General features: G+C 32.8%; 1 protein-coding gene across 2 annotated transcripts in view; it reads right to left on the bottom strand.

The window, feature by feature from the left end:
* Positions 1–20,918, bottom strand: part of t (C45 family peptidase tan) — an 85,420-nt gene that overhangs the window by 30,279 nt on the left and 34,223 nt on the right. For both annotated transcript variants that reach the window (XM_017613378.1, XM_017613379.1), the window contains 2 exons: positions 18,464–18,557; positions 18,079–18,182 (listed from right to left, as the gene is read on the bottom strand). In XM_017613378.1, coding sequence (XP_017468867.1) covers positions 18,079–18,182; positions 18,464–18,557 — 198 coding nt within the window. The remainder of the gene's footprint in view (positions 1–18,078; positions 18,183–18,463; positions 18,558–20,918) is intronic.

The following is a 20,918-nucleotide window of genomic DNA, read 5'->3' as shown; positions in this document are numbered from 1 at the left end:
TAATAAACAATCGTGGTACAAAGCTCAATAAAAATATTAAAAATAATTCCTTAACTTAGTGCAAAACTCGCGAAAATTCAGCAAATTTTCACGAAAATGTTCAACTTTTTAATCAGAGTTTGTAGATTTGAGTATGTAGATTTGTAGCCCAATCAATTTTTTACAATAAAGTGCAAGTTTTAAGTAGCTAGAAATTACCGTTGATTTTTGGAAATTTTTTTCACGCAGTCTCTTCCATACACAATTTTTTTTCGAAAATACTTTATATGGAAAAAATGCAAAACACCTTCAACAAAAAAATTCTTTTGACTAACTTCGAACCTGCATTTTTTACTAGAATTTAATGGGTTGCAAAACTGCATACTCAAAAAAATTCTAAAAAATCTGATTCAAAAGTTGAAAATCTTGATGAAAATTTGCTGAATTTTTGCGAGATTTGCACAAAGTTTAGGAATTATATTGTTATGTTTTTTGTTGTTGAATGAATTTATACAAAATTGGCGGAAAAATATTAGAATAAAAATTGTTGCATATATTGTGAAAAATTTGCTGTGCCAATACTTTGTTCCGGCAGTGTAAGAAAACGTTTGTTCAAAATATGAACCTTTTCCCTTGAAAATTATTTAATAAATTATTTCATCCTCCGTGAAAGGAATAATATGTATGGCACTTTGCTTGCGAAGCTCGAACAGTCGCAGTGGTCGACATAGCAAAGCTCTGGAGTACCAGTCGAGAGATTCGAGGTTCGAATCCTAGAGTAGGGTATTTTTTTTAATATTTTTTATTCAGTATTTATTTATTTTAATTTTAATTTTTAAATTGTGTTTTAAGAAGAAAAAAATTCCTCATTATTATGTTTTTTTGTTTGTTTTGTGAGTATTAAGGTTCTTCCATTTGAAATTAATTTTACAATATGTAATTTATATTTGATTGTAATAATTGACTTACTTTACTTTAACCACCTCCAAGCGGACTCAGAACCAGAAGCAGCAGTCTTCACGCGACGCCAAAGCCGACATTTGTCAGGAAAGCAGTTAACTGCGTTTTAGTTTCGGCTTTGACAATTCAAAGGCAGAAGTCGCTTTATATACATATGTGCATACATGCAAATATGATATTGACAAATGTATTTGTAATTATAATGGCTGCGTTTCTTTATACATTCCGGATAATCCCATTTCACAGCCGGAATAAACAGAATGCGTTTGAAATATATGTCAACATATCAACAGGAACGTTCTAAAGAATAAATAAACAAAAAAGCTTATTCCAAACGTTCAGAATGAATAAAGAAATGCAGCCAATAAGAATTTTCTGAATTCCTTTAAGAAAGCAAGTCTATTTTCAAATTTATTTCTGCCGAGTTAAAATTTCTGTGGAAATAGGACGGCTGGTGTTTATAAATATGTAGTTGGTATACGTGTTTTTTTTTGTTCAAATTTTCCTTAAATTCGGTGAAAACTAAACCAGATTTGAATATTTCATGAATTATTTACTATTTCGCGACCAAGGAAACATTTATCTAACTTTCAGTAACAAACTTCTGTCCGTGCAGCCGGAAATTTTCCGCAGGGTACTCAAAACTGGTATTATACAAACTACGTACTTATATACACTATATGTATGTAAGAATCTACATGTGCACATTCATGTGCATACAAAAAAATATAAATATCGGTATATTTGCTTAAACAAGTTGCTAATGCATATTTTTGTTTTATTAATTATTGCAAACGCGTGCAAAAATTGTTTCCATTTAGATTACACGGTAATTGCAAATCAACTGCCGTTAATTGTGTGTGCCAAGCAATTTTGATTACATCAATAATAGGCCAGTCGGAAAAGTTGTAATGCATTACATGCGCGATAAATAATATAATGTATTTCTTATGAGTTCTCGTTTATAATACTGCTAACTATGTAATCAGTATTCTAATGTATTCGAAAAGTTCCAAAAATTTCATATTAAAACACATTCATTTCTCGATACTGGGTAATGCAAAGTTGAATGCCCCACTTTTCTTAGGACATCGCCCTAGGGAAAAAATGCATTTTCGAACGTGAAAAGGGTTGTTTTACTGATTATTTTTTCGATTACTATACATTACATTTTCCCACTGGGAGTACATATGTACATATACATATAAATATATAGAAAATATGTTTGTAGATACGTACATACATAAGTATATACGTAATTTGTGCAGTATTTACATGATAAATCCTTGTCCTTTACCAATAACAGCGACCATGTCGGTGACGGCGACATCAAAGTTTGCAGGTCCGCCGATTTTGGTGGATCGTTTGTTGGTGTGGTGGCGGTGTTAAGTCTTTCGCGTTAAAGTTTTGTTTCATTTTCTACAATTTGTCATATGTATCAATCATCAAATGTACATAAATAAATACATATGTATGTATGTATGTACATTAGACTGCATCACTCCCCATACGAAAAAAAAATCGGTGCTATTTTTCCATTGGAATTATAAAATCTACTATATTTTAGGAAGTCCACCAAAATATTTCGGAAAAATATTAAGATTTAAGTGAGCTGGCCCGATTTGAAAATACCTCTAAAAATGGAATTTCATATGAATAAAAATTGATCCTTAAAGATTTTTTTTGAAAAAATCCCCTCAAATGTCAAAACGGTTTAAGCTTAAAAAATTTTCATAAAAATATTAACGAAAAAATTAAAAAAAAAAGAAATTTGAACGAAATAGTAATAATGAGATTTTTGATGCTGTTTTTTAACTTTTTTCAAAGATTGGTATAAGAAAAACTTTAATAACACAATCTAAATTCTTCCGATTTAGACTTAAGAGGTGTCATTGGAAAGGTTTTTTCTCATCGTTTTTATTTCTTTGCTAAAAACTCATTCAAAGGATGAAAGAGAAAGGTAGGATGAACGAACGTTATTCAAAGTTGAGTTAAGAAGTGTTGGTATTTGAAAAATAAAAAATTAGGACACGAATGACTTTTTTTGGGCAGAAATAAAAACAGTGTGAAAATACCTTTCCACTGAGATCCAATAAGTCTAAATCAGAATAGTTTTGGACCAGTTATTCAAGTTTTTCGTAAATCAATCTTGAAAAAAGTAAATAAACAGCATCAAAAATCTTGTTCTTACAATTCCGTTGAAAAGATTTTTAAATATTTTTATGCAGATCTTTTAAGCTTAATCTGTTTTGTCATCTGAGGGGACTTTTTTCAAAAAGTTCTTTTTACTATTTTATTATTATTTTTATTCATAAAAAACTCCATTTTTGGAGGTATTTTCAAATCGGTCCAGCTCACTAAAATCTTAATATTTTCCCGAAATATTTTAGTGGACGTCTTAAAATATAATAAATTTTGTAATACCGGCGGAAAAACCGCAACTTTTTTTGGTGATGCAGTCTAATGTACATAGTTTGTGTCCATGTTGCATGTTAAGTTGCCTCAACAATCGCCTATTCTATTGCATTGATTCTTAATTAGATTTGTTAACTTTTTTCTATTTGCAAACCGTTAGTTGCATATAAATATTTATGTATGTATGTATGTATGTGTGTATGTATGTATGTATGCATATACTTTTACATGCTTACTTATTCACACTGAACTCATTACGAAAATGCAATGTTACATTTTTCCCTTGACTTATGCGATTGCCTTGCCATTTGTGTATTTCAACGGCCTAAGATATTCGTTTGTATGTATATACTACGAGTACGTACGTACGTAGTTGTGAACAAAGTTATGCACATAACACGGCGCGTGAGTGTGCAGTGCTTTTTATGTAAAATGTAGATACCTACGTATGTACATTAAAAACCAATTATGTACAAAACCTAAATTTCCTAATGCAAAGATAAGCTAATTGATTTTCCACACATAATTTTGTTTTTATATCACTGTATATTATTATTAACATAACGTGCATACAGTGGCGGATACAGAAGGGGAGCGATGTAGGCGATCGCGCTCCCCCAAAGGCTGAAAAAGTTAAATCTCGGTTAAAATAAATTACCTCAAACGAGAAATTTGAGAACAAGTTGTGGTAAAAAGTATTTTTGTTCATTTGATTTTGAAATTAGGGCCCCTTTTAGGTTAACATAAGATTATTTATAAAGAAAAAGAGATAATGTAAAAAAAAGGTCATGACTAAAAATTATTAACGATAAAGATAGCTCTTATTTAGAAAAGAGCAAATAAAAATAATTTCATTTTCTTTTTTAGATCGAATGTAAACCAATTAAAAATCTGTGAAAAAAATCACGTGTGGTCTTATTTCAACCTTTATTAATATTTTTATTTTGAATAGTGCTCTTGCCGCCGTAACAGAGTGCCTTTAGCCACTTTGTAGGTCCATGGTTCAATTTCTGGTCCAAGGAACATAAAAAAAAGGTTTTTTTTATTAGCAGACAATGGCAAACCTCAGAGTGTATTTCCGCGGAGGTGTGGATTTCTCCATGTGACACAACATTAAGCAGCTGAAGAAACTCAGCCAAAACGCAGAAAGCGTTTAAGCGCCAAAAAATTATTTATGGGAATCAATTATGATATACTGTTCATTCCCAAATAACCTAGGATATAATTTTAAAACTATTTAGGGGTATCCCTTAAAATGGAAAAGCCTTAAGTTCCAGAAACTCTAAACTTTTATTGACAGATCAAAGGCTTTGTTTATTCAATATTCGAAAAATCACGACTTAAAAGAAACCACCCTAATACCTACATACCTATGTACACTATAGTGGTCCAATTTGTGTATGGGGAAAACCAATTTCATACTAGAAAACACCGCCAACTTTCAGTTTTCTACTGCAACTAGGGAATTTCGAACATTGCCCAACCATTCGATTATTCGAATCGAAATTTGGTGGTGATTCGATATTCGAATTTTTTCGAATTTTCCAAAAAATGTTTGAAGTGAAGCTTCTTAATCGAGTTTGGAGATATTTGCGTTAAATATTTAACACCATGTCATAAAATCTGTATCGTTCGTTTGATTTTCAAAAAGGAGGTAGGTTTCAAATGAAAGGGCTTGCCCTGTAGATGTGTAATATGGTTTTAGCTTTGTGCCATATGAATGTATGTAAGAAAATCAAAATCAAATTATTTTATAAGTTAAATAAATTACGCCAATATGGGTATCAATCGAAATGATTTTGAATAAACTTTATTTTTTAATTACATTTAAGAGGGGTGTCACCTGTTTGAAAAGTCGAATTTAGTTAAAGAAGTGTTGTGCTTAAATTACTATGCAACAATTACAATATTTTTGAGGTGCTTGAAGAGATTGGCCACCTGTTTAAAAAGTTAAACTCAAATTACACTGTAGGACAGCCTAAACCGCCCGGACTTTGTTAACATTTTCTGAAAGTATACCCATCCAGTAGTAAAACACTCGGTGGATTTGCGAAAGTTAGCTCGTATTTTTATTTCATTGCCTACTAAAGTTTTCATGTCTCGGCCTAAGTAGTTTTCAAAAAAATAGTTAAAATATATGTCTGAGCGAAATTAAAGGTTAAGACATATATAATAAAATTGCATGGGAAATATTTTCGTAGAACATTTTAACCTATTAGGTAATTTTGATCCTTACTTCAATAAATCCCTCAAAAAGCAAATTTGGAAGGTCGTTAGAGGACTGGTGTACTCTAGAAAATTACTCTCCGGAAAATTTTACTAGGGGTCTTCTCAGGCAAAAGCTTCGTGCTACCAACGTAAAAGCCTCTACAAATTTAAAATAAAAAATCAACAAAAAAAGTACTTTTTATTTTTTAATTTCATAATAACAGTTCCTTCTTGGCACAGATTTTTTGTCTCGATGCATCAGATCGAAAAACATGTATTTTTTACTTGCATCCCTAAGACAAATGGAGTGCCACACACAGTGATGGCAAATTTAGTCAGAAACAAGAAATTTGAAGAGTTGATTTTTTGGAAATAAATATGAAATTCGATTTTTTCTAAAAAAAATCGATTTTATCCGAATTTTAGCAACACAAAGTTCGATTTAAAAAATTCGCCATTTTGGAGCTAAAATTCTATTAAAATTCGAATATCGAAGCTTCGAATATCGAATTTACCCATCCCTAACTGCAACCAATACCCGCGGTGTCAATGACCTTGAAATGCGGTACTGGATTGCTATGAAACTAGCAAAAATGTTGGTATAAAAGCTACTGTTGCCATGACAACTGAAGCTTATTTGTATTTTTTTAGATAATTTAAATTTGAAATATTCTTAGGTCACTTATGTGTATGTATGTACACAATACTTCTAGAAAAAAATATGAGCATTATAAGAATCTTCTAAATTTATACGTAGAAACGTAAAGTTTGGTACCAGCACCTCTTTCGGTAAGAGAGGTAAGGTTCGAAATAATTAAAACTTCGTCAACAACAAAGTTTTCATTGAAGATAACGTCAGTCTTTGGCTACACTGACAAATGATCAATCTATGTTTTATAGCGGTACTATGTGTCATAAATGTGGTTGTATTTACTATGGGGTATTTATTATATTGGCTAAGTTACCATTTGAACTTCAGTGCGAAATATTTATAAAGCTTATATTTTTAAGTTTATTTCCAATAATAGATTGGCGCTTACACAATATGTTAGTTTTGGAATAGATCCTCCGTGCGCCTTGATGTTGTCATACAAAGGGGAGGGGCCTTGAACCCAGGCCTAGCGGAATGATGGTGCACTGCTAATCACAACGGGTGCATTTAATTACCTTTAGTACGGCTTTACTATGTGAGGTGGAAATGAATTTTGTCCGTCTCAACCTCGACTATAGTGCGACACCTCGAAAATTTTGTTTAACGTACAAAATTATGCAATGAAAAAGCGAACCGCGACGAAAAAGCCAGAGGCTGCAAATTTTTTTCCAAGAACTTACCCGAAGGCATTATCGTACTCGGTTCTCTGGCAAATGAGAGGACAAATACGAGTTTAAATGTAAAAAAAAAAAATGTTAAAATCTAATACAGTGTTAAACTGTCTGCTATTCTGGGTTGTCAAGGCAAATAGAAAATTGCGTAAACAAAGAGAAAAGCTCGTTTGCAACTTTATTATAGCAAACGCTTGCCCAACTAACTGCCATACCTAAACAAAAGCGTCAACGCTACGTCAACGTTTGTGTGAACTACGAAAGTGGCAGTTTCGCCCATTTTCACTTTTTGACGCCCCTCATAAAATCGGATTTTCTTACCGCGAAACGTTGACACCGCGTTATTTCGCTATGCTTCATATAAATTTTATGAGCATGAGAATTTTTTGACAGCCAGACAACGCTGACACTTTTCTTTAAATATGGCTATTACGTTGCTGTCAAAATGAAACAACGCCAACGCGACGCTAAAGATGGAAATACCATCATATACCGACAGGAGGCCACTCCCGGGTTGATAAGTGTACAGAAATCTTAAAGCTAAAATCGCAGGATGATGTGAGGTAATTAGTTTCGACATTTAAGTCGGCTTTGATTCCGTTACGCCGCCCACTATTAATTACTTTCAAGACTGCTGCGTACCCCTAGTTGGTCTGCTTCCACAATTTTCATTCCCTTTTGCGGTTGCACCTGTTACAGACACTTTACTACACACTAGACAATAATAAAATAAAATAAATAAATAAAAATACATATGCGGTCTTAACCAGAACAATTTTGAGTTTGGCTAAATATTTGATGACCTTATATAACTTGTCCTGTTTTTAACGTGAACTGGTATACATGCATTTAATAGATGCATGATTCCTAGTTTGACCAATTTGTAATGTAGAAACCATTACACGAAACGAGTAAAATATCAATTCATTAATTAGTTAACTGCTACAAAAGATTTCACGAAAAAATTTTAATATTTCATAAAATATTTTTCAACAAATGGTGCATTTATGAGAAAAAACCATCGATAGTGACAGAAAAAACATCGATATTGGGGGAAACTGGAAAACATCGATACTATCGATAGTGCCATCGATTGTTTTCCAGCTCTATTCGTTGGATGACTGTGGTGTACATACTATGAAGGATATGGGAAGACATCCCACGGTTTTTCTCGAAAACCCTTTTACAGGTAAAGTACGCTGCTAGGCTATTTTTTTCTCTTTACTCTACGTTGCGCCTCCACGTAAGTTTGGAGTCAAGGATAATACCTAAATGCATACGTATATCACCTGGGAGGAAAGAGCTGGCGCGTATTAGTACAGCCAAGTTATCAGCGTAAGCCAAGATCCACCGCAGGGGTGATAAGACACCTCCCTGTAGAGTTCCCCTTGTCGTTCTTCTTGTCACGTACCCTGTGTCTACAGCTGCACATCATCTAGGAAGCTGGCTAGGGTGTACTCCCTGTATTATTATCAGTACCGACCATCTCGTGGAGAGCGCTATCGGTTGATATGCCCTTATGATTAGGGATGCAATATCGCTCATAAAATCATCGATATTGGTGATATCGATATTAACAAAAAAAAAAACACTCGGATTTTCTGACGAAAGAAAAGGCTGCCATACTCGGTGGTAAAATAACGCCGTTCATATGAATTTTATCAGCGGAACTTCATTCACTTGAAATGAATTTTAATAGCAATTTTATGAGTTATCCAAAATTAATTTGGATATCTGGAGTTTCTAGATTCTGAACTTGTTTTAAACGATTTATGCAAAAATATTTTGAGTGATTATATTACACGATGTTACACTGATCATCGTAGGGCTGGTAAATTAATCCACGAAACTGCGCTTAAAATTTTTCTAACACCATGAAATTCTTAAAAAACCATTTTCGCATGACTTTCGACATTAAAAAACTTTTAGCTCATTATATCCCATTTTACCCCATTTTAAGTTTTTATATGACTTTGAAAAGAAGGATCCTTATACTATTTTAAGAAATAATAATTTTTTTGAGCATATTGCAAATATATGGACAATTTTTAGGTCAATCTGAAATTTACACCAATTTTTATTATTTTTTCCACTTCTACAACATTTTTTGGCAAAATATCAAAAGAAAATAGTCTCTTTTAGTCACTTGAAAATAATGTTTTATTCCGAGTAGAACTAAGTACCTTTATAAAAATCAATAGACAATTTCGGATGTTATGATTTTTCTAAAGATTTTTCCAAAATCACTTCGATAATATTTCACAGAAAATTTGAATCAGTTGAATTGGATGCACTTTTAGGTTTCAATAGTTCGTCTAGTTGACCTTAAAATTTTTGGGCAGAGCCGCATGCGTTTTGACGTGGAATGGCCGGTATAATTTCTATGTATATTGCATATCTACATATGTATGTACATGCTTGTGTTTTTCATTCGAAAGCATTTCATGTATAATAGATACGTCCAGCGCGGGATTACTATTATAACTTTAGTATAAAACGGGATTTAGGTTATATTTGAACGGGATTTTATTAAACCCGTTACTGGCAACACTGACTAGGGGGGTCTGGTACGATATGTCGAAATTTTAAATGTCGAAACTAAAAACACCGAACAAAATTTTGGAAAAAATAGTTAGAAAAGAAGAATGTCGAGAAAAAAATTTTCGAAAAAAAATGTCGAAAAAAATATATCGAAATAATGTAATGAATGATGTGTAAAATTCGCGCATCTATAGGAAAGAAAAAGTTCGCCCAAATATAAATATCGTAGTATCGAAAAAATTATCGTCGATGTCGATATATCAGTTTTCAAAACATCGATATAAAAATATCAATATCGACCAACAAATCATCGCTATAGCTAATATCGATATATCGTTAGCATCCCTGCTTATGATAGGCATGCTGCGCTATGCCATTGTGTGGATGCAAGTATTCCCTTATGATAAGTACAAAAATCTGCTGTTAACTGCCGATTCTGAGTTAACTACGCACTGTGAAATTGGCCCTTATTGGTCTAAAATCCTTTGGGGATTAGAGGTTTAGTTTCCCTGGTTACCGGATGGTACTGATTATAACCCAAAGCGTTTTCTACTGTAATTTCTGTTTTTATGTATGTTACCGGACAACTTTAGACCATTGTATCATGAAGGAATTAATGCACTCCTAAATTTTTATATGAGCGATTATAAAAACGATTTAGTCGTTTTTTAGCTTCTTGTTTTTATTTTAAAGATTTTATTTCATTTCGATTCATTTAATTCTATTTACATACATTGCAACTATCTAAACATTGCAAAGTTTAAATATCCCGCTCAGCATCCGCTCTGTAGGAAATATGATAAAGTTCAGAAATTTGTAGTACGGAACCAGCATACATACACACCCACATATAACTATTCATAAATGTACGTATGACATACCTCTATGCGTGGAGGCATTTCTCAGATTATCATTTCCTAATATGTTTGCCCTGAATTCCGTAATTAATGTATCAATAATAAAATTAGCATAGCATAATAAGTCGTATGTCACCTGGCTACAAAAACAGACGCATTTTTAATTAGCTTATTTATGCATGCAATTACAAACACAAGGACTTTCAGCAAACCAGCATAAGTAACTTTCGCGAATCGCGAAATAGCGACTGCTTACATTTACAAATGTGTGATGATCCCAAAGCTACCCAGCATTGGAATGCCCAACGAGATACATAAATTTCCTGTTTGCATTAATGTTGACATTGCATTCTTAAGTTGCTACTGTCAAGGTAGCTTATTGCAATAAACAACGTAATTCGAAAGGCATCAATATTGCTGGTCAAGTGGTTTGGAGCTGCCTGTTTCTAATTTGAGCGAAGTTATTATAATTTTATTAATGTTATCATTGAACACTCATAAAAAAATGCGCCTATACCACGTTGGCGGCTTGGCTTTGAATTTTTGGAATATTTTTTCCAGCTGCGTAAACCACACAACACAGCAAATAACGCATGATATTTCTCATTTTCAGGCTACCCTAACGTAAAGTCATAATAACTGCAGCGTTCGAGTAAGACTTGGCTTATAAATTAAATTATGCGTTCATGAACTTTTTATGGCTACGTACATATGTATGTATGTATGTTTATGATGAAGCAGTGGGTTGCAGCTTTGTGATTGGCCGAATGAAATCGTCAAGTTGTTAAACGATTAGTGATCATTGATCAAAACGTTCATGTTAAATGTCAAGAATATGTTATTTAATTGATTTGCAGTGTTAAATTGATAAAACGATTTTTATTTTTCTAAGCGGTAACTTTTATGATTGATTCATTTATGTACTACTTTTGTATGTATTTATGATGTACTTAAATTTATGGATGTAAATATTTATAAACATAAACATACATATTAGGATGCCCACCGAAAATGTTTTTTTTTGAATTTCAAGACCCTACTCCCTTACTTCATTCGCTTATTGCCTATTTTTATAGATGTTTTAACGGTCATTTTGAGGTCCCGACCTGTCGAGTTAGGTCAGAAAATACGATTTTGAATATTTATGAGTTTTTGAATAACTATTCTTAATTCGATTTCAAGGATCGAATATGATCAGAGAAGAGGATATATAGACCTTTAAAATGGTATATAACAATCTATTGTCGGACTTGGCTTGTTGCGATTTTATGTCGAGGAAAATAGATAAAACCCATATTTCTTCTATTTTTTTAATTTTGACCATCGATAATTTCTACAATTTCAAAATATGGAGTACTATCTAAAATTGAATCTATTTTCAAATAAACCGATAGCTCATTTATTGCAATTGGTGTATGTACCGGACTTTCAGATTTTTTGAGCAGTTTGGCTAAGAAATTGATTAATATTTATTAAAAAATTGATATATACAATCGCTCTTTAGCACAAAATTGGTTTTTTCAAAAATTTTAGGAAAATGGAGATGACACCGTCCACTTATATCATGTATGTGTATCTCAAAAACTACTTTACCGATCTCGACTAAATTTGGTATACGCATTGTGCTTAGCCACTTTAAGTTCCGTCTTGAATATTATTGAAATCGGAAAAAACCTACTCCCCCTAAAATATAGTACAGCGATTAAAAAGCCTAAGCCTTCTCAGATCATATTCGATCTTTGAAATCGAATCAAAAATAGTCATTCAAAAACTCATAAATCTGCAAAACCGCATTTTCTTGACCTAAATCGACAGGTCGCGACCTCTAAATTACCTTGAAAAAATCTATAAAAATAGGCAATAATATTTCTCATAAAAGCGAATAAAATTAGGGAGTAGGGTCTTAAAATTTCCAAAAAAAAACGCATTTTCGATGGGCACCCTAATACATATGTACAAATAAAATTTTATGTTGGCATATGTGGTACATGCTTATCGCTCATTTACTTTAATAGTGTCATGACTCAAAATACTTAACTCGAGTAAAAAGGCCTAAAGTTTTGAATTTAATTACATATCGTCAAGTGAGTGGAAGATCGACCTATCTCGGCAGCCAGTTCGAAAACGCTTTTCAACAACGCCCTACTTCAGAATTTGGGAAAAACGATATATTTCAAAATTTTATTGAAAAACTCCTTATCTCAGAATTTGGTTGAAGCGAAAGGGCATCGATTTCTTGAATTTTCTGTTCTTTCGCAACTTACCCTTTATTTCAACCTCTAAATCAGTGATTCCCAAAGTGGTCCACCTGGAACCCCAGATTTATCTAGTTTCGATAGTAAAGAACAAAAATGTTGGCGTGACTTTACCTATCAAAAAAAAAAGAAGGGATATCATCAATACGAATAAAGGGTGCAATCCAAAACGTCAAAATACAAAGCATCAGTCTCTTTTATTTATAAACCTCAATAGATTGTAATGCCGAATGTGTGCAACCACGCTTAGATGCTAGTTTTCTACTAAGAGTTTTTCTTCTAGTGCCGTTTAGATATTAAAGAGACTGATGTTTTGTATTTTGACGTTTTGAAATTCGCCCAAAACTGTTTTAGAAATACTTCCAATGTAAATTCATGAGAGATCCAAATATGTGAGGAGTTTATAGTGAAGAGAATATAAATAACGCCAGCGATCTGAGTTTTTGAAATTGGAGTGCTCTTNGAATGTGTGCAACCACGCTTAGATGCTAGTTTTCTACTAAGTTGAGCAAGTTAGAGTTTTTCTTCTAGTGCCATTTAGATATTAAAGAGACTGATGTTTTGTATTTTGACGTTTTGAAATTCGCCCAAAACTGTTTTAGAAATACTTCCAATGTAAATTCATGAGAGATCCAAATATGTGAGGAGTTTATAGTGAAGAGAATATAAATAACGCCAGCGATCTGAGTTTTTGAAATTGGAGTGCTCTTAAAAAATATAACTCCTCAGAGCGAGAGTGTATTCGGGTGGCTTTACAAAATCGGTTTTAAGAAGGTCAGCGACTGTTACTTGTAAAAACTTATATATTTTTTAAATTGCAGATATTGATCTACTGAATCGATCTAGTGAACTAAACATCAGTAATTGTTTATTAATAATTAAATATTGTTTATAAACAAACAATTTTTTTTCAAATTAATTTTTTTCAAATTGCCACATCTTTTTTTTCTCTAAAACTTTTTTGTGTATTAGGGAATAGTATAAACTATTTTCAGTACGAGTAGCAATATGCTAAAATTCGTCGTTTTCGAGTTATAATTTTTTTTCTGCAAATGNCCGAAATTCAGTGCAACGCGTGTCGAGACTTGCAAAGCGCCGCTCGGTCTCCAGCAACGCTTTTCATACGTGCCTAGGTATTGGATATGACTTGTTCTGTGCTTGCATGAACTTGTTTGATTCTTCTCCAATATAAATACGAATGTCAAGGACAGACTTGTTTCCGGAACTTTTGTAAAGAAAAATGTGATCGAATCGATGTGTGTTTGCCAGTGCCGGAGAAAGTAAGTACCTGCCTATTTGTTATAACTACATACTTTTATTTTCTTATGTAATAATACTAGAATTTTTATGCTTGCGTGTAGCAGGTACATACATACGTGTTTATCCGAGTGTGGTGATTCACTAAAGGAGAGACAAATGAATGACCCACATGTTTGTATTTATTTCAGTTGCTAATGCTAAATGATACAAAATATTTTCATAAATTGTACGTGTCTTTATGTACCACTCGTAACGTACATCAAAGTAATAAATAAATCATTAAAACAGCAGAGTTTTGATATCAAAATATTCTTTAAGAGTATTTTCTCTCGAATTTACAGAAAGTAATCAAAATATAATAAATAAAAAAAATTTTGTATATTATATTAAAATAGTTTCAGCCGTTTTGTGAAATCCTCTCAGCGGCTTATTGGCTTTATTAATTAAAATCAGTTTTACCGCCGACATTTTGGTTTTTTCTTTGCAACAGTTAATTAGCCCTCTGTTAAAATAGCCATATCCTGTTAAAATCACTTTGTGATTACAAAAAAAAACATTTTTTCTATACAGGTAGGTATAGGTAACTGACACAAAATATGGCAGAATCTAAGAAAAAATGTCGACAGTACAGTGTTGATTGTTTGAAATTTGTTTTTTTTTCCATCAAAGGCAGACAAGCAGATAGGTATTTATATATGTACAATGTACTCACATATATGTATTACATATACTGTGCTTACATACACTGATTAGCAAAAAAAAAAATAAGCAATAATATGGAACATGAAATTCCTTCCAATATTCATACGAATATTCGCACCTGGTCCGTAGCCTACCTTTTCACACAACTCCATAAGTGTTCAATCGGCATCATATCTGTATTTTGCACAGATCACTCCATAATTCTAACAACCTGGGAGTCCCAACCATCGATATTTGTTCGCTTTGGCTTTATTCCCAAAGGACTAATGCAGCCCTAAGTACAGCCACTTCGAATATGTTGTTAAAATAACAAGTAAAAACGTCTAGGTTCGAGCGAAGCCGAACATTAAATACCCGACACACGTATTAAATATAGTTTTTTCGCTTTTCCGAAAACTACCCCCTTTAATCAATTAATCAATTTTCAACGTAATGCTTTTGCGTGTCAAGTACAATAATTTTACCGAGTTTGGTACAAATAAATTTAACGGTTACTGAGATACACATATGTGGTCATAAGTGGGCGGTGTCACGCCCATTTTCCAAACATTTTTTAAAAACCTATTTCCTGCTAAAGTTTTAAGGCAAATATCAATTAAAAAAAATTCGCTTCAGTATTTACGTATTCATCTAAATTACCGTTATATGGGATGTAGGCGTGGTTATTTTCCGATGTTAAAAAATTTCAATCGTTTTATATGTTTTACCAGGACCAACAACTGTGCCAAGTTTAGAAGAAATCAGTAAAGCCGAGATCAGTAAGTACCGAGATATACGCATGTAATCATAAGTGGGCGGAGCTACGCCCACTTTCTTATTTTTTGGCTAAAGATGCCAGTTTCTGTATTTCCGCCAACTACCGTTAAATAAGAGGTGGGCGTGGTTATCGTCCGATTTTGCCCATTTTCAATACCACCCCTTCTACGCTCAAAAGAAGTACACGTACCACTTATCGTTAAGATGTCCTCGAGTTATCATGCGCTCAGAAGGATGGACGGACGGTCCCACGTTCGTATACCTTCATATGCAATATATTTAAATAATAATAACAATACCGAACTATGAAGTGCAGGAAGAAAAGCTATTCAAATAATCAAAATTTCCTTTGAAGCACATAAGTTTTGTTTAGTATAAAACCAACACGATATGGATTATTTAATTTCTCAGTATACTAACGTTGGGTTGACTTTGGTTTAGTTCTCTGAGGATGAAAAGATGTTGTGCATTTTGTTTCCATTATGTCTGCGATTCCATATTAACTGTGTTCCGCAAATCTGGTATTCATGGGTAGGGCAGGGGGTGCTCGAGCCTCCCCTAACTTTCAAATTTTCCTTATATATACAGTATCGGTCATATCTATAGCACGCCATTTCAAAGTGATATTGTGTGCAACTTATGTTTATTTGTTTATTTTTGAGAATTTTCAATTAAAATACAGTTCCTTCTCTAACAAACCCCATATAAACCCAAGTTTAACAATTTGTAGAAAACTTCAAAAAAGTGCAACAAACTTTCACCTAAGTTTCAAACTTTTTTCTCGGAAGTGTTAGAATTTTTTCGAGTACACAGTTTTTTAGCCCAATCAATTTTCGTCTGATAATGTGCAAGTTCCATGTGACTGAAAGTTACCGTTGATTTTTTAGAATTTTTTTCGCCAAAGGTGTTGCGGTTTTCATCCATATACAAATAAATTGAGTTTATTCATTATATGAAAGCCAATGCGACAAAAAAAATTCTAAAAAANCTTCCGAGAAAAAAGTTTGAAACTTAGGTGAAAATTTGTTGCACTCTTTTGAAGTTTTCTACAAATTGTTAAACTTGGGTTTATATGGGGTTTGTTAGAGAAAGAACTGTATTTTAATTGAAAATTCTTAAAAATAAATAAATAAACAAAAGTGGCACACAATATCACTTTGAAATGGCGTGATATAGATATGACCGATACTGTATATAAATTAGTACCCTGAAATGCCAGCTTAATAAGGTCGTTTTAAGCTTTTAGGGTAGGTTTTAAGCTTTTAGACACATATCTCTACCTTAGAGTGAAATGTTGCTAAGTCCCAGTTTAAAAATTGTACAGGAGAGGAAAAAACTTATAAAGCCATATTCTTCAATTATTTCGCAAAACTTTGTTTTCGACATTTTTCCTGTTTAAAGCAAAACAAAACTCAAAGGGATTCGATCTTTATTAAAAGGCTGCGGACTATTTTGGCCTTGTCGAATTTTCGTAGCTTTTTTTGGACTTAGCAAATTTTGCTTTCATTCAATGTAAACGAGAAAGCTTAAAACAAGGAACTTTATCCTTTTCGAAGCGATGATTTTTTAATTTCTCTAGCCTCCTGTATCAAAATATGAGTTTTCATTAAAAGTAGATTGAGCAACTTTTCACTATAAGCTAGCTATATGTGACCTGGTCTACGAAAAGGGAGCTTACGTGCGAAAACTAGTTTTCTGTGAAAAAGCTGTTAAAAGTAAGCAACTCGTTTCGTCAGTTTCTCATTATCTCGTTAATTGTTCTCCGCGCCGGACGTCCAGTAAGTGTTGTTGTTGGTCCAGTAAGTGTTGTTGTTGGTCCAGTAAGTGTTGTTGTTGGTCGGAATATTATTATAGTTCATCGTGTAAGTTGCTAGTGTGGAACATTTAAAACTCGTATATATTTTGTCGTATTTTTACTCTTCTTTCTCTACATTTTTAGTACACTTCTAAGCAAGTTAGGATTTTCTGCTTTTCACCACGTGAAAAAGCATCTCATCTTCCATCCGAATCAACCAAAAAGTGAAAATTGATTTTTTGACACCTAAGCCCCCTATCCGTAGACCAGGTCACATATGGTAGCTTACCATATCTAGACTATGCGGGAAAAGTGCGCAGGGTTTATTAGTTATATGATCGTACGCAGGGAGCAAATTTCCATGCAAATGGATTTTTGTTGCACTCTGAAAAAATCAACACGATTTTCTATACAGAGGAATTTTCCCATGTTAGCTGTTGACATTTTTGAACAGAAAAGGTATCTTAAACATAAGTTTGTTTGATCGATCACAGAGTGGTGTTGTCAGTGTTAGAGCTTCACTACGATCGTACTAAATTTACGAAAATATTTTAGGGAAATTTAAATTTACTGCGCTTTATCCACGATACCTCGATTTTTTATAAATCTGATTCGTGCTCAGCGCATAAAAATGCACATGGAAAGGATAGTCTAATACCCGAACTCCGACATCTTTTTTGGTGTGTGGGGCTGTGTAAAGTTGTTCTGTAGTCACACAAAAAAATAATGTCAGGGTTCGGGGACACACTATGCATTTTGAAGCGCTGAGCACGAATCTGAAGTCCACTTTCCGTTATCACGTCAGGATTTTTTCCTAACCTCAAAAAACGTGCATGCCACATAACATTCGCCATTTTATTGAGGTTAATCATATTTTTAATACATAAACACTAATTATTAGTCGAATCGACTAACATGTATTAAGCATTAATTTTTTTTTTTTAGTTTTAAAGCACAAATCAAAAAATATTCTATTTGTTATTATCTTAATATGAAATAAACAGTTGGTATTAAGTGTATTACTTACTTTATGAAATTCAACTTGAGCACCATCAGCGATGCCTTCCAATTCTCTGATGTACTGTGGAAAGGATTGTTTCACGCTCTCTAACGTTTCATTGTATACTTTTCCTGCAAAAAGTATTTACGATATTTACAATATTTAATGATAATCTTTTCTTCAGAGCGCGAAAAAATCAAATAGTCACTCAAGTTTTTCTACTTTAATATTTACGCGCTCTTCAAAATACTGCGGCGTGTTCATCTTCAAAATAAAGTCGGCACTAAAGTTAATTGCAGTTTTTCGACATAATTTTTAATGTAATATTTGAAGCTTTAGAATCGAATTTATTTCGTCTATGAATATGCTAAACTGTGTTATATTGGCAAAATTTTTCCAAATAGGTACTTACTTCCTTCATCTTTATTGTATAATGGCAAATATGACTCATTCAAGGGATTACAAAGCTGCAAGAAGTTCTTGATAATTGAAGCAAACGTTCGACCCTAAAAAAGCATCAAAATAAGGAATGAAATAACCATTTACGTTGAAAAATTAAAGAATATTATAACGTTAAATAATCTACAAGTTTCGGTAAGCATACACTGCTAGTCATTTGAATAGCGCATCCTTTTGATCCTGAGTATGTACAGTTCTCTTTTTTTTTGTTTAATATGCATAAATTTTATACACAAGACTAGCATATTCTAAAACGAAAACGTGAAATCTGATTTAAAATTCTAAAAAAAACAAATGCCAACAAAGGGGTGCGCTATCCTGCAGTGAATAAGTTAATAATATTTTTAGAAAACTTTCGAATTGCGCTGTTTCTTCCATATAGAAAGTTTGTCGAGCGTAGATAATTTGTATAGAAGAAAATGCATGACACTATCAACAAAAACCTGCCACTTTAAACTTGCAATTTACTATATTAAAATTGAATGGGCTAGAAAACTGCATAGTTATAAAAAATTTTTCTAAATATATTATTAGTGAGTTCAAAAGACTTTAAAACTACATATACATGATACATATTTACATATGTATGTATGTGCGTACATTATACAAATAAAAAAAAGAAGATTGACAACTATGTATGTACATTTATTATGAACAGTGGTTGTAGTTTGTGGTGCATTGAATGCCAATGCCGGGGATCAGGTTACGAAATGCTACCACGTTTATAAAATATGTATGTCGCTAAAAACTATTTTTTTGAATAAAATGGTAATCATTCCATCTTTTTTTCGAGTGTGGGTTAAAAAACGATCTGTATATCTGAATATTAATGTTTTAGCTTTTGACAGGCGTCCATTTCATTGTCCCGAAAATATTTTGCAGGTGGTTTTGAAAAAAAAAAGATTTTTTTTACCAGTTTGGGGCCTATTTCATAAAGTGACAGGATAATTTTGTAACAACAGGCATTTTCCGTATTCTCAGTGACAATTCGACAGCTTGGTGGGTGTTTTGTTTAATCAAAACAATTGTCACCACCACTTCAATTCCATGAGAAAATTCATTGAAAAAGTGACAAATTGTCTTTGTCGCCAGTCAGATGAAATTTATATGTACTTCATATATAATAATTGCAAATACATTATTTTAGTTATAAGAAATATTTAAATTATTGAAAAATAGAAAAATTCGCGCAATTACCATATAAATAAATTTACAAAATTCTCCTGTGAAAACATCCAGACGGAGCTATTTAGTTTTGTCGCTATTGTCGCAACAATTTTGTCAGAGTCACATCACCATTGTCGATAATATTCCAGTATTGTCTCTGCCGCTTTCCAAAAAGTTTCACAGTTTTTATATGCGCTCGATGAAAGAGAAAAAATGTCGCCGACAATTCTGGCTGTGAAATTTTCTAGAAAAATCGGCAATTGTCACACTTGTCACTTTTACGAAATAGGCCTGATGTACATATTTACGTATCTGTGGCGTTTTGATAAAGCAACTTAAGATCCTTTAGAAGGTTTTAATTTGGATTGGAAAAGCAAAATTTCCCCTTCAGAAAGTTTACCTTTTAATGAAGCTTTTATTAAAAGAGCATCTCAACCTACGTCTAGGGCTACTCAGTACGGCGTAGCTCAACCAATTACCTCAATAAAAATTAGTTTATTACTACTTATGCAGCAACTAACTTCAAATTGATGTATGTATATTCACCTAGCAGCCTCATTGAGATAAACCAAATGCTTACACTTTTGATACAAATCTTTGCATATAGTTAAATATTAGTTGTAAAATCGTCTAACTGTGGGCAATTAACTATTTTAGCATGTAAAAGAAACATAGTGACTTTGCATTGCTTTAAGCCAAATGCGTTTTACAGTAGTTGAAAATTTCAACTTGAAATCATATTTAAACTAATTTCTTTCCATACTGGGTAATTAATCGTTAAAACATTGTCTTGGAAGACAATGAAATATTGCTTTGAAGTGGCCCTACTCGGGATAAATTATTTTACCAAAAATGCCACAGACATGGAAGTATGTATGTATATATGAATGTATTTGGTACATTAGACTGCATCACCAAACAAAGTTGCGGTTTTTACGCCGGGATTACAAAACTTTTTATATTTGAAGACGTCCACGAAAATATTTCGGAACAATATTAAGGTTTACGTGAGCTGGCCCGATTTGAAAATACCTCCCAAAACGGAGTTTTTATGAATAAAAATAGTCTCTTAAAGAACTTTTTGAAAAAAAAACTCCCCTCATATGACAAGACAGACTAAAAGCATAAACAGACGGCAGCGTTTATCCGGATCAACTCGGGAATTAACTGCAGTTGATCCGGATTAAGTCCGAGTTAATCTGGATCAACGCTTCCGTCTGTTTAAGCTTTAAGCTTAAAAA

Source organism: Rhagoletis zephyria, unplaced genomic scaffold (assembly GCF_001687245.7).
Source record: "Rhagoletis zephyria isolate East Lansing unplaced genomic scaffold, Rhagoletis_zephyria_1.1 Rzeph_scaffold_00653, whole genome shotgun sequence".
NCBI classification, from domain to species: domain Eukaryota; kingdom Metazoa; phylum Arthropoda; class Insecta; order Diptera; family Tephritidae; genus Rhagoletis; species Rhagoletis zephyria.
This window is presented reverse-complemented; position numbering and strand designations above follow the sequence as displayed.